The following is a 15894-nucleotide window of genomic DNA, read 5'->3' on the forward strand; positions in this document are numbered from 1 at the left end:
AATAAATCCGTCGCTATAGAGTATATGTATCCTTGATCAGCATCAAGAATCTAGTCTAAAAATATAAAGTATAAAAAGGTTATATTTTTTCTTGAAATACGAAATATGTATGGTAAATGAAATCGGAGATAATTATTGTCCTATGACCTGTAATCGATATAAATATAGTTACATTTTTTATTCCATTGTGTATTCCCCAATCCTTGCAACAAATGTTGGATCATTTATAATTATTTGCATAATTTTAATTTTTAATAAATAAAAAATTTGTTTAATCAATATAAATAGATTATAATTATTAATTTTAATTTATGTAAGTTTTATTTACTGAAAATATTTATAAATTTCAGAGGATTAAAAAGGATCATAATAGTGTAGTATTTAAGTGACGTGCCGTTAGACAGATACCCAAGTTACGCATATTGCATATTTGAGGACCCTTAGACATATGCATCCCTCCCCAAGGCTTGTCATGTTGTTGTTGTTCTTACACACACAGATATATGTATATATATATCGAATGTGGCTGAAAAGAGTATTTTAACTCGTAAAACCGGCACATCCAGTTCTGCAACCTCGGCATAATGAATGGCAAATTGCATCTGCTCTTAGCATACGGGTATGAGTATGAGTATGAGTATGAGTACGGATACGAATACGAGTGCAAGGCATCAGTAGGAGGGTTTACAAAAATAGTTAATTGAGAACCAATGATTTCCACTCTCCTCGTTATGCGACTACCAACAACTGGAAAAGCAGTATTTTTAATAAAAAAAATATATTTATCTATGAACATAACAATACAAATTAATAAAAATGGTTATTAAAAATTTTAGTTCTAACCAGAGCAGGAGCATCAATTAATGGAAGCGTGCTCGATGAGTCGATACCCTGTTTCCAATACTCAGAAACCCAAACTAACATGTGCACTCACACAGACACACACATATGCAACTAAGCGAATTAAAACACACACACACGAGAAAACACCTTGCAACGCACGCCAGGTGACGCCAGTACAAAGTGCTACCCCTGCTTCAGGCTGTAGAAAATTGCTACTGGAATAACTTCTTTGTTTATCTGTATACCAAATTTTGAACATATGCATAGCGGCTATTTACTTGGTGGCAAATTCGAATTCTCTCTAAGCGTCAAAATATGTTCATATAATATATTTTGCGAAAAACTACCAAACCAACATGTAGTATTCGTCTCAATATCGGCCGTTATTCGAATGTTCACAATAAAGACAAGTAAAGTAAGCAGTACGCCGGAAGTGCACTGCTTGAAAGTACTGCTTGCGGTGAATGTTTTTGAATGCATATACCGGGGCTTTTAGTTGCACGATTACGTTTGGATTACGATTACATTATTTTGGATACCACTGTGCTAATTATTTTAGATTAAAGTCAAGTGTCAAGTTTCTATATAACTAAAAGGAAGCTCCTTTTGCACTACGTTGGCAGATAAATTGTGAGAAGGGACTTGTAATTTATCTTTAAAATGCTTCTTAAGACTATATTCGGTGTTTGAAGAGGAACTATCTTGGTCTTTGTCTGTCAAAGCTTCAAGTAAAATTATGCAACTTTCAGCTTCACAGTGGCTTTTCAAAAATAATTTTAGGAAATGCGAGTTTTATTCCAACAGAATTTGATATGGTAATTTTGGGAGCAATGTAAAATCTAAATTTCGATAACCGTTTAGTTGTTATGTATAGCATTGGAACAAGGAAATGGAACACTTGGTATACATTTTATTAAGTGTTGGTTAGTGTACGTTAAATTGTGTGTCCAGAAATCTTCTAAAGACTATAGGACTAATATCAAACAAGTGATCTTAGATCTTTCAAAAATCAAAATATATTAGATATTCCACTACATATTTATCCTAACAATATTTATATAAATTTGAGTTTTATTTATATTTCAGTTGAGATATCGGTATGGGCTGTATCATGAGGTGTCACACAAGTATGGAACTCGTGTACACCATTGTAATTGGATTAGATTCCTCAGAACCGCTGGCTCGTTCTCCTCTGATGTAAATCTTATCTGTACAATGGTCAAGGGAGATCCATTGTATGAAGTTATTAAGCCAATTAAAACCTACCAAGAACTAGTTGCATATTATCTACCCGAACGTCCGGAAGAGAGTATATTTATGAACCTACGCTCAACGCTTTATAGACAGGCAATGGACTCGATTCTACAAGGTACTTATTCAAAAATATATATACAGAATATGTTGCTAATTTGTCTATTCTACTTATTAGATACTCCACTGGATTTGTCATTAACCTTAATGTATAAAATACCAAATCTACCACTTTCTCCACCTTCAAGTGAGGATGAGCAAAAGTCCATGCTGAGCGATTCTTCTGGTTCGTTATGTTCACTCAATGAAAGCACAAATGACAATTCAACGACATCGTCAACGTCGCTTGAAGAAATGAAGAAAACGATTTATGAGGATGATACAGTTATCTCACAAAAAAGCAACATAAACCATACAAATTATCAATACTCAGCGTCAAAAAAACGCATAGGGCGCAGTGAAAGATCGCTGCTACCGTGTGAAGTCTGCAGAAAAGCCTTCGATAGACCGAGTCTTCTGAAAAGGCATATGAGAACTCATACGGGTAAATATTACGACAAATTTAAGAAAAAATCTAGTTCTTTCAGGAAATAATCTTTATTAATACGATTTCATTCTTTTTTATTAGGTGAAAAGCCACATATTTGTTTGGTTTGTGGTAAGGGATTCAGTACATCAAGTTCATTAAATACTCATAGGTAAGAAATTATATATTATTAATGTTTATTAAAAATATATAACTCAAATTCTTCCTTTCTAATAACACAGGAGAATTCATTCAGGGGAAAAACCGCACGAATGTCAGGTGTGTGGAAAACGGTTTACAGCGAGCAGTAATCTTTATTATCATAGGATGACACACATCAAGGTAATATACCACCAACAGTTTTGTTATTAAATTTTTAATTGTTTAAGCCTTTATTTAAATACTCTCAATCATTCCCATAAAACCGTATGTAATCTTTAAATATATTGTTTATTATTGTATCCATACAGGAAAAACCACATAAGTGTAATTTATGCGCAAAATCGTTTCCCACTCCTGGAGATTTAAAGTCCCATAAGTACGTCCACAGCGGATCTTGGCCTTTTAAATGTTCGATTTGCTTCCGCGGTTTCTCAAAGCAAACAAATTTAAAGAATCATTTGTTTCTGCATAGTGGTAAGTTCTCTTCAAAATCATTTTAAGTACTCATAAAAGAACTTGTATTTTTGAATTTTTAGGGGATAAACCGCATGGCTGCGAGTTATGTAAAAAAAGATTTGCATTGGCATGCAACTTGAGGGCACATATGAAGACACACGATGGTAAGCTAATCCTGTTTTGTATATATTTCGATTACTACTAAATGTACACTTGAAATTAATCCTACACTTTTATATTACTATGACTATCAACAAGCAAACCTATGAAACCCGAATCTATTAGATCAAATCAAACATTCTTTATGAGAAAAATCCCAAGTCATTTCACTAGTTTTCTTTTATTTCTGTTCTTCTAGGTAATCCACAAGACGGATGCATTAGATGTGGAAAAGTGTTTGTTGTCACGGGCAGCGATCCGCAGCAAAGCAAAAAGTGTACGAAATGTCTGGATTTAAGTGATTCGACTGATGACGGAGAGAAATCTGGTTTTCAATCAGACCAAAGTATTTCGACCGAAGAAGAAGAATATGAGTCTTCAAATGGTGCAACAGAATATAGTGACAAATGAATGAATGAAGAATTATGTTATGTGTATGTGTACTTACGATTACGAGGCCATTCTTTAAGGATCACTTTATAGACCGACCGATGACTGATGCTAATATAATAAATTATTCAGAATTAGTATCAGTAGTTTTAGAATATGACCAAAAATTTTAAATTTTTATATCAATTTATCGATTTGTGTGATTTTATATAACAAACAACGCTTACAAACACAATAAACGAAAACGGATTTAATTTATTAACATACAAATTACACAAATATTATAATTATACCAGTTAAAATAAACATTTTATCTGAGATCAGATAAATTATTATATTCATATTTGTAAATTTAAGTTTGTTTAATTTTTGGTAAAGCGATTGATTTATTTAACATTTTAATTGGTAGCAACAAGCATTTGGCGATTTTTGGTTTTAGGTATGTTTCGAGAAATTATCGGTTTCCAAATGCTTGATAAATTAGTAAGGATTAGCCAGTGAACAAAAAAGCATGCATTTGATGATGGCTAGCGATGGTCAGTGTGTCCGATGTAACACCAAAAAGTAGTTAAGAGTTAAACAAATTCAAATGTAGACAGCGTTAAGCTACGCCAACCGTTTCTGACAACTCTATTTTATCTCATCTGAGTACTGAAAAGCTGATATTCTTGTCAAGTCCCTATCCCGATACATTTTAATTGAGATGGCAGCCCAAGAACACGGAATCAGCTTTACTGAGTACCATGCTTACTGTCCTAGTCTTTGTCGGTGGATAAATATAAAGATGAGCCAGCCGATTTTTAGAATAGTGTGACTTAGTTTATTCGCAGCATTACACGCATTTTATAATTTGAAGAACATTTGATCAAATTTAGACAGAGTTTTTTCAAGTTATATCGCATTAAAAAAAATAGGTTAGCAACTCTCATTATATGTACACTATATGCTGAGAAAAAATATCAGGGAACTAGTTCTTTTGGATAACGGCCCTTGTTTATCCAACTTGTTTTAAGTATTTTATATAAATAGAAAAATAAATTAGAGAATGATAGGTTTATTAAAACTATAATATGCATTAAAATATTACAAAAATTAATAACAATGGCTTAATCAGTTTGAGTTATATTGCGGCGCTAGCTTGACAAAAAGTATTGGGAATACCATTAATACGTGTATCGCAAACGTCCGCAGTAACACGAAAACTAAATGACACATAACTCTTGAAATGCATAGCAATCAGCATTTATACATGAGTGTCGGCCATGTTGGCTTAACACTCGCCATTTGCAGCAAATTAATAAATAAAGTAAAAATTAGTAAAACATAGCTGACGAAAAATACAAATAAATATTGCGTTAAATATGGGATATCGAATCACATAATGGTTACCACAATCAACAGCTACATGAAGAGCTATTCGCATTTATTGCATATGTAATTTTTATAAGACAACCATCCATGGATATTATAGCAATTTACAAACGATGTGCAATTGTATAAATTTGTTTTGCACAAATCAACTGTTCTATTGGTGATAATGTTTGTGCTGGTCTCAGTGTAATAAATATGTGCTTAAAGTGTACAATAGTTATATACATATGCACATATATAGGAATATCATACATTTGTATGTGCATACATAAGAATCTTGCCTACATTTTCTTAACATACATGCGTACATACATATATATGCGTGTATGTTTGGATATAAAGTTTGAACACATTCGAGTTGCAAAATTTAAAGTGCATTGATATCACGAGATATATATATATATTTATATGTTTAAGAAAATTAAATGTCATTTCAAATCAAAACAAAACTGTTTTTCCCCTTCCTCAGATTTGGCAGACATCAGTTTGATTGAAATTATATATTCGTATCTATCAGTTAACTATATCTATAATGGGGGACCGTGACATCCCAAGTGTTCCCGTCACAACATTAGCTGGCCTAACCAGCACTTCGGATTGTAAGTATTCATATATTGTTTATATTTATATATTGTTAATTTAATGAATAACACAAATCTAATGTATTTCAGTGCTCAGCGAATTACCAGTGTCCGATTCCCTTCAGAGTGCAGCATCCTTTAATAAATCGCTACTATTCCATTCGCTGGTGGCCAACGAATCCAACAATTTACTGTCTGTGCGTGATGAGAACCTCGTCAGACAATTAGTGAATGCCATCGAGCAAACAAACTCTGATAATATGTACGTATGTTTGTAAGAAATGCTTTTAAATGATGATAATTGTATATTCCTCCAATTTATCTACAGAGAACTTAAGCCGCAATATAGCATTCAACAACATGGAACCAACATTAGTACATATCCTGAACTATTGCAGGGTATTTACAATTATCGCCCAACTGTATTTAACACGCCCCGTAGAACAGGTAAATATTTGTGGTAACAACTCATTTAATTCATATTAATCAGCATCTATAATTTATATTTGTAGTTATCAGCGATAATACGACACAGCAACACATCCTCCAGGAACATTCACAAATTGAGAGCACCACTGTGCAATGTCAGTCCATGGGGATTGTTAATGAGATATGTCAAACAGCTTACAATTTGAATGCTGATCATAATCAGCTTCATCAGCATAATCAGCATAGGCAACCGAAAGATTATATAGAACAAACAATCAGGTGGGTATCGTTATGTTCATTTAAAACGATAAAAGATCTTTAAAAACTCTTCTTGTATCAATCTTACTACAATGTTTAGTATATTTTATTTAACAAGTCGATATTAATTCTTTAATTTGCATCTTTTAGCCAAGACGGGGCAAGATTAAACAGGATACAGGAGGAATCCATGGAAAAACACATTCAAGTACAACAAATGCCAACATTGGAAGTTTTTCAGTCAACTTTATCGATGCAGGAAGGGCATCAGTCGTCTGTGATCCAAGCGGTGAATCAACATGGACACCAAACGCAAACTTTTTATCCAAATCAGCTAAAGGAACAGCTTGATCCGACCGAGACAAGATCATCCATTTTTCAACATCATCATCAAGTCAATCATCATCAAGTCAATCAGCATCAAGTTAATCAGCATCAAGTCAATCCGCATCAAGTAAATCAGCTTTCCCAGTTAACAGATACAATGCAACCGACGTCATTTCAATCTCAAGTACCAACAACAACAACGTCGACGATACAAGGCAATTTTCAGAATGTATTAAATCTGCAAAGACAACAGATTGCTGAAGTCGCTGCAGCACAGAATCAAGAACAACAACAGCAGCAGCAACAACATTGTGTTACACCTCAAACGGCAGCTCCGCAACCGTTCATACCTGCTGCAACAACAACAATACACGGTAGCAGCACAGCATTTGGTAGTGAATTCAATCCGACATCAACAGCAACATCAACGTCCACATCTTCAAGCGGCAAATCCCAGGTTCGGGTATGTATAAATCGTCTTAACGTTGAAGATGCTCGTCTTATGCAGCAGAGTATTAAAAAGTTTGTACAAAAGTCACCAGAATTGGCTAGAAATCTGGGGTTGCTACAGGACAGTCAAAGATATTTGACTGGTGGTGGTGAATTCAATTCCGTTCCTACAACAGAAGCTACCGCACAATCTTCTGCTTCAGTTGATATGTTTACTGTTATTAAAGCTGATGAGAAACGTGGTGGTACTAAAAGGAAATTGGCCATTTCCCTTGGCGATATTCCGCCAGAACAAATATGTAAGTTGAATCTTGAATATCCATCATCATAGTCCTATTAATCATATACATTTCAGTTTCAAAACCCAAATTGCGTCGCGTCGAGCGAAATACATCGTTATCAACACCAAAAGGTACAAAAGAAGAAGTTACACGTTCCCAAACCTATCAACAATTTATGAGAAACATGGAACAAATTATTGAAATGTTGGATGACACGGAATCGCCCAACTTTGATTCAGGTAATGCAGAAAATTTATGTTGAAAATAAAATGTTAAATTAGATTGGTAACTAGGATTTTAAATTAATTACATCTACTATATATGTATAAAACATGTTTGTCCTGGCTGATTTATTTATCAATCTTACTTTGGTTGCGAGGAACCCAAAATAAACCAAACAACTTAATCAATTAATAACTGCATAAAAATCTGTATCTATTTACAGAGGACGTCGATGAGAATATTGAGTGCATTTCACCGAAACTTCTTAACACAATGAGTGATGATGTAGCCAAATTGAAGGCCAAACAAGCTCTAGATTCAATACCGAAAAACAAATTAACGCTTCTTATTAACTACGCCATGCGAAATGTTTATTTGGCCAGAAACTATTCTGCGGGCCCGGTATGTAATTTTTTGTGTTTAACTCTATATTCATATTTATAAAAAAAAAACATTTAATATTTTTATATTTTATAGGAAGACGATGATGAAATTGTCGATGACGAAGTCATAGATAAAATATTAAATGCTATGGATGCTTGTTTGCTCATTTGCAACATTTACTCAACAGTGAGCGACCTGAAGTTTTTGCAAGAGGACAATATATCGCACATCATTAAATTTGCTCAATTTCAACTACGTGAAACTATATTTCCATTACACGATCCTGTATATACGGTGAAGAATGTGAAAAAATCGAGTCAACGTAAAAAAACAAAGTCACATCAAAATCATCATCGCAGTCTGCAGATATTCTACTCGAAAGTTGTTGAACTTTTGAAGGTATTCGTGGCCCTCTTCGATAAATGTATATTTGTCGATACCATTGTATTACCACTGTCAACGCTCGCTATAGAGCCGTTTTTTGTAGACAATATTGAAACACTGCAATTTGTTTGCTTGGAGCTGGTTACAACCGTGAGTACAATACATATTTCAAAAAGGAGCTTATTTAAAAATTCGGAACCGTAGCACATATTATTTCTAAAATACAAATTGTCAAATGCAAATTATTTGATGATTTTTGTTATTTACTTTAAAATTACTTACTTTCGATTTACATCAAGAGTTTAAATCAATTTTAATAATTAAAGTTAAACATGAGATTTTATCCTTTTCCAGAATAGCGCATCCAAAAACTAGCTTATTTGGGATTTCTCTCATTTATCCACAGAATATGTTTCGTGCTCGATTTAATTAAACTAATCTAAGATTGTAATTTAAAGCCAATTTAAACTCGTAACTTGAATTTGTGCTCCCTGCTTATAATTACAAATAATGTAACTAATTTCATATTTTTCTTGTTTAAATTTTAGATATTTCGAAAGGAAAGATACGATAAAATACGCAACAGTATCCTAGGCGATATATTATCGTCAATCGATCGCTTGCCTTCGTCAAAAAAGAATCTGCGTCCATATAAGCTAACAAATAACGGTGGCAATATTCAAATGGTTACTGCACTTGTGCTGCAATTAATTCAATGTGCAACAATACTGACTGATTCTCTGGCTGATATCGGTAGAGCCAATGCCAAAGTTCAAGCAATTCATGATTTGGACGATGATCTTCCAAGCGGTGCATCGCAAATAATAAAGCCAAATCAAGATATACTTGTGCTTAAGAAATATGATGTTGCTGTCAGTATTGGCGGTAACTTTTTAACGACTTTTTTAAACAAATGCAAGTCGCGTAACAATGAAACGGACTTTCGGCCGCTTTTTGAGAACTTTATTCATGATCTATTGGCTACCGTTAATAAACCCGAATGGCCAGCCTCAGAATTGTTGCTGTCATTGTTGGGAACCATGTTGGTTCGCTATGTGTCGGATAAGTCTATAGAACAAAGTATTCGACTTGTCTCCTTGGATTATTTGGGAATCGTAGCTGCTCGTTTGCGCAAGGATACAGTCGAGTCACGCTGCAAAGTGAATATAATTGATTCAATGATTAAATCAATTAAAGCTGAACAGGAAAAGGAGGGCGATTTAATCCTAACTGATGTGAGTATTTTCTTAATTATGTTTATTTTTAATGTTATTAACAAAATGTATTTATAATTTAGTCAAAAATCGAGCTACATCCGGAAGAACAACGTACGGAATTTCTGCAAAAAATACTACTTGATTTTCTGGCCGTAAATGCACAGGAAGAGAATTTGATCTGGGACTATGCTCGACATTTTTACTTGGCACAGTGGTATCGGGATGTTATCTATCAAAGACGTCGAATAAAGGAGGGCGAAAAGGGATTTGCTTCAAAGAAGCCAAAGTCTCGCCTAAAACAAAGATCTGGTAAGTTCTTAAAATGTATAAATTAAAGTCTTAAAAAAAATAATTATTATTAAATATTGCTTTTTACTGGAGATAAGTTTTTCTTTTTAAATTTTATAAGAAAAATTTCAATTCTTTTATTATTTAAGGAGACTATTCCGACACCTCAGACTCTGGATCCTGCGATGAAAACGACCCGGAAGACTCAAATAAAAATGGAAATCGTGCTGTCGACGCTGTTGACTATGAACTCAATTTGGAAATTTTTAATGTTTTGGAAGAACGAAAAAAATACTTGATCAGCAAAATAAAACCGTATTCGGTGACTGGCGAACACAACCATACATCACTTCAACACATTAAGACTTATATAGATTATAACAATGCACAATTGATAGCACAATATTTGGCTACAAAGCGACCATTTAGTCAATCGTTTGATGGATGTCTTAAAAAAATCATTTTAGTCGTAAAGTAAGTTTAGCATTCTTGTAATTATGTTCATTTATATTCATATAATTAATGTAATCTCATTTAATAACAGTGAGCCATCAATTGCTGTAAGGACTCGTGCAATGAAATGTCTAGCGAACATAGTCGAGGTAGATCCTTTGGTTCTTAAGCGAAAGGACATGCAAATGGGTGTTAATCAGAAATTTCTGGACACAGCTATATCAGTGCGTGAAGCTGCAGTTGATTTAGTTGGCAAATTTGTGCTAAGCAATCAAGAATTAATAGATCAATACTACGACATGTTATCTACTCGAATATTGGTAAGATAAGATATAACATTTAAATTGAGTCGATCAATTGAAAACTATATGCATTTCTCTTACAGGACACCGGTGTTTCAGTGCGCAAACGTGTTATAAAAATATTGCGCGATATTTGTATAGAATATCCGGATTTCGAAAAGATTCCCGAAATCTGTGTGAAAATGATTCGTCGGGTTAACGACGAGGAAGGCATCCAAAAGCTTGTCACGGAAGTATTTATGAAAATGTGGTTTACGCCGTGTATAAAGAATGACAAGGTATGTCTAAATTCATGTCTTATTTATATTTTATTATAAATTTTAACTATAACTGAAAATTACAGCACGGCATACAGCGCAAAATTAATCAAATTATTGATGTGGTGAACACGGCTCATGACACGGGCACCACATGGTTGGAGGGACTCTTAATGAGTGTAAGTGCATTAACAGTTGGTTAAGTAATTGTTTTGACAATATAAAAAAAGCATACTTTATTTTGCAAAAACAAATAAAGTAGCTATTGATGATTTAATTCTTTAATTCTAAATAAGTTACTGGTTTCTGGTCAAAGCCTTTACCTAACTAGGTGTATTTAAATTTTTATTGTGGTTTTTAAATAATTAATTTATTTTAATTTAATTTCTTTAAATTAAGATCTTCAAACCAAAAGAAAATATGCTTAAGCTGGATGGAAGTGCACAGGAGCCGGTGAAAAAGAATACAGAACCACCACAAGAGATTGTATTAGCTTGCCAGCAGTTAGCTGATGGTCTTGTTGACCGCCTAATTGAATTAGAGGATACGGACAATGCTAGAATGCTTGGCTGCATAACAACACTTCATCTGTTAGCTAAAGTGCGACCTCAACTGTTGATTCGGCACGCAATGACCATCGAACCATATTTGAACATTAAATGCCATTCATCTTCAGCTGCGAAATTTATTTGTGCCGTTGCCGATATTCTCGAAAAGGTTGTGCCACTTGTTAACAATGCTAGTGAATCATTTTTGGCATCGCTGGAGGAACATTTGATGCTTCTTGTGGTTTCACGAAACCAAGCTGAAGTTACCAGTTGTGTTTCCTGCTTGGGTGCCCTCGTAAATAAAATAACAAAGAATTATAAACTAATTCGCGATTGTTTTCAAAAGTATGTATTTATTATCAGCAATTTTGCTTACACCTTACTTAAATACCCTTATCTTATAGGTTCTACCGTGTACTCGATCTGTCCCGAAATCAAGTTGTGCAAAACGGTTTTAATATCGATCATATTTACACGCCCAGTTTTCGAAGAAGCCTGTTTACAATTGGTATTCTAATGCGGTATTTTGATTTTAAATCCCCCAATACTCTAGGTAATTATAAATTTATTTGAATATTTTATATTTTGAATTATAAACGAATCTTTCTCTAGGTGAATCCAATAATGGACTTCCCGCTTCAATATGCGACAATGTATTTGAGTGCTTAATGTTCTTTTGTGGTTGCTCCAATCATGAAATTCGAAAACAAGCACTCATATCACTCGGCTCTTTTTGTGTTATGAACGACGATTATCTGACGCGAACAGAGCTTAAGCAATTTTACTGTGATTTACTAAGCTCATCATCAAACGATGGTGGCATTAAAATTATATGTATGCGTAATATTTGGGTTTACTTGACTGAATCCGAAATGTTTATGCACAACAAAGAAAAAGAATGTAAGTAATTTGCATTTTTCTAATACATTTTCTGTAATTCATTATATTGAAATGCCAAAATTGGTATAAGAAAATATAAACACAATACTATATATCTTGTAAAACAAAATTCAGAAAACACAATTAAAAAACAGAAATTAAAATATGAAAATGGTTAAAATTAGAAATACTCAATAATTCGACTTTGGCACTTTTGTCAATATTTTGATAGTGTTTCGTAAATATTCTTCAAAATAAACCAGTAAATACCTTTATAGATTTTCCAATTTTTGCACTGTGTATGTTCGAATTGAACTGTTTAGTTTTATTTTGCTTTTTTCTTTCTTTGCTTATTTTAGTTTCTTGTTATTTTTTTGGTCATTGTCTTTGGAATTCTCTAATTTTCAACATATTGTTGTTTTAGGGGAAAAGCAATCAAAACATGAAGACCTTAAGGAAATGAATGACGTTTCTTCTGGCATGGCGAGTCGAATTATTCAACTGTATTTGGAAGAAATTCTGGACTGTTTTCTTAATCGTGATGACACTGTACGTCTTTGGGCAGTAAAAGTCGTACAAATTGTTTTGCGGCAAGGTCTGGTGCATCCAGTCAGAATGGTGCCCTATTTGATATGTTTGAGCACCGATTGCAAAGTCGAGGTTGGTAACAAATACGCCAATAATATAACTAATGATTAATTCAAATCCGATCAACTATTTATATTTTCTTTACAGTCGGCGCATAGAGCAGATGCCTTGCTGAAAGACATTGACAAAACATATTCGGGCTTTGTAAATATGAAAGTTCAATTTGGACTTCAGCTTTGCTTTAAACTGCAAGAAATTTTGCAAGTTAATAACAAGGCGAAAAATGAAATAATTCGTGGTTATGCGTAAGTTGGACAACAAATAAATTTCAAAATCGATTTGTTAAACTTAATGCAATATTTATTTACAGTAAACGCGGACCAGATCTAGTAACGACAGCTTTAAATGATTTCTTGTATACATTGTTGCGAACAACAAAACCACAAAGACGCGCCTTAGTTCAAACAGTAACGAAACAATTTGATGATCAAAAAACATCGTTACAGCAAATGCTATATATTGCCGATAATCTGGCGTACTTTCCATATGCCGTACAGGATGAGCCATTATATCTGATACATCAAATTGATTTGCTAATATCCATGGCTGGCACACATCTGTTAACCACATTTAAAGAGCATCTCAGACCAAGTGATAAGGGCGGCGATGTCCTTGAGGATGATGACGATGAGGAGGATCCACATGTACTTTTCAACCGATTACCTGAGGATATGACCGAAATCAAGAAGTGCATAACGTCTGCCCAAGCGTGTATGCTACTTCTGGTACTTAAAGAACATTTAAAGGAAATGTACGGACTAACCGATGGCAAAATATCGCGATATTCGCCATCTGAGCAGAAAATCTATGAAAAAGCTGTAACGCGTCGAAGCGTTGCCGATTTTAATCCAAGAACAACAATTGATGTGATTAAAAAGCAACAGTCGCAAAATTACACAAACACTGAATCTGAAAGTTTTTTGAGACCCCTCACAGATGAGGAAAAATTAGATCTTGTCGTGAAATACTTGGATGTATGTATTATAAATTTAATTTTGTTGTTATGCGTACAATTATTTACTCAACTTTCAATTTAAATTCTAGTTCAAACAGCTTATGCTCAAACTGGATCCGGAAGATGCAGATTCTGATGCAGATGAATCTCGCGAAAAATCGAAATTGAATAATTCTGGAGTTTTGGATGATTCAATGAATCAATCTTTGAATTCGAGCAGGACAGGACACATACTAAATGAAAAACCCAACTCACTTTCCACGCCAAACGTTAACAATAGCAACATGCAATCAGCGACTGTTGTAACGGCGGTAAGCTTGAAATAAACATTGTAAAGACTTGTAAATTTTGATAGATAATTTGTAATATAGGAAAACCTAGGTGCGGTGATGCCCTCGCCTCGCTCCACAAAATCAGCACTCTCCCCTGCAAAGTTAATCGCGCGAAAGCCGAGCCAACAGCGAAGTAAAAAGAAGCGACGCAAAATCGTGTCATCCGATGAAGATGATGAATACAGTGGCGAAGACTATGCGTGAGATAAACTGTTTTAGTCTTATTGGTTAAACCATAGTTTGTAAGAATAAGAAGGAGAAGCACATAAAATAATATAAGATGCCTAGGCTTAAAGTGTAATAATGATCTTAAGTAGTGCTACATGTATGTATGTATTATTTATTTTCTAAAATAGTAGTGTATAAATAGCAATAAACATTAACTTTAATCGAAAACGTCTAAAATAAGAAAAATATCTTTTGTAGTATATAAATTCAGTCTTAGTAGTTGTTGTTTAAGGCAAAACAATATAATAAAATACTAAACGTGTATATTTTTTATATCGTATCGTAATATTTTTATGTATTATTTAGCATATATATATATATATATATATATATATATATATATATATATATATATATATATATATATATATATATATATATATATATATGTGTAAAGTTACTCTAGATACATCTAAGTCCAGACTTAAATCGACTACAATAATTTTATACACCGAAGCTAATATACCGTTGCAGAATGACATAATTCAAATTTTTAGTTTTGTTCAAAAATGTAAAAAGCTAACAAAGTCAGAAGTGACTAAAGTTGTATTTTTAAGAAACAAATAAGTTTTCATTCGGGTGATTTTTTCTGAATTCTTCAATTGTCTGGTACTTATCAGACCTCTTAATATATAGATAATCATTCTAAAACACACACACATTTATTTTCAATTTTTTGTAATCGCAAACAACTTTGACTCTTTGTATACCTACCACAATGTACTATAATACAAATGTCTGCAAGGCTAAAGAAAGGAATTTATTACACTCTTATTTTAAACAAAAATCGAGAGCAGACACATATGAAACTAATAGGCGCCACTAAGTGTAACGATGTAAATGGCGAAGCTTTAATAGATCCCCACTACTATGGATCAAATTCAGCCATATCGAATAATGTACATTATTTTAATTCATAGTTGCAAAATTCAAGCTCTAACTAACTTTATTTAAAATCGCACATATATGTACATAAATCTATATTTATTTCATTTAAACAATGATGCAGATATTATAAATATTTATTAATATATGTAGCTAAATTAATGTTGAATAAAAATCTAATTATAAGATCCAAATGGTCAAAGTAATTCAATTTCCATTGTTTTTTTCTCTGAGGGGTTGAGTAAAATTGTGTTAATAAAATAAAGCTGGTATTAAGTAAAGCGTAAGAACTACAATGTGTTTCATTTATCTTATTGGAAATATTTAGAAAAACTTTCGAATTGCGCCTTTTTTCAAACACGATTTTAGTAGAGCCTTTTCTAAAAACCGTTTTTTAGATGTTATCGATAACGGACCTAGTATTTTAT

At 33.2% G+C, this 15894-nt stretch overlaps 1 protein-coding gene and 1 long non-coding RNA gene across 2 annotated transcripts; both read left to right on the plus strand.

The window, feature by feature from the left end:
- The first annotated feature begins 3214 nt into the window (after nt 1-3214).
- LOC117781463 lies at nt 3215-4054 on the plus strand. The gene is made up of 3 exons (XR_004617166.1): nt 3215-3256; nt 3319-3402; nt 3597-4054. It is a non-coding gene; the product is annotated as an uncharacterized LOC117781463 (long non-coding RNA).
- Nucleotides 4055-5027: 973 nt separating this feature from the next.
- LOC117779761 (nipped-B protein) lies at nt 5028-14605 on the plus strand. The gene is made up of 24 exons (XM_034616066.1): nt 5028-5171; nt 5628-5757; nt 5830-6001; nt 6068-6186; nt 6252-6447; nt 6577-7216; nt 7289-7502; nt 7559-7723; nt 7930-8108; nt 8184-8624; nt 9023-9709; nt 9772-10000; nt 10129-10453; nt 10524-10752; nt 10818-11012; nt 11078-11170; nt 11391-11884; nt 11944-12092; nt 12152-12439; nt 12843-13078; nt 13154-13311; nt 13377-14040; nt 14111-14332; nt 14393-14605. Exons 2-24 carry the CDS (start codon nt 5691-5693, stop codon nt 14555-14557), a joined length of 6327 nt encoding a protein of 2108 aa, XP_034471957.1. The 5' UTR covers nt 5028-5171; nt 5628-5690; the 3' UTR covers nt 14558-14605.
- Nucleotides 14606-15894: the final 1289 nt, after the last annotated feature.

Source organism: Drosophila innubila (genome assembly GCF_004354385.1).
Source record: "Drosophila innubila isolate TH190305 chromosome 2L unlocalized genomic scaffold, UK_Dinn_1.0 4_B_2L, whole genome shotgun sequence".
Classification (NCBI taxonomy): domain Eukaryota; kingdom Metazoa; phylum Arthropoda; class Insecta; order Diptera; family Drosophilidae; genus Drosophila; species Drosophila innubila.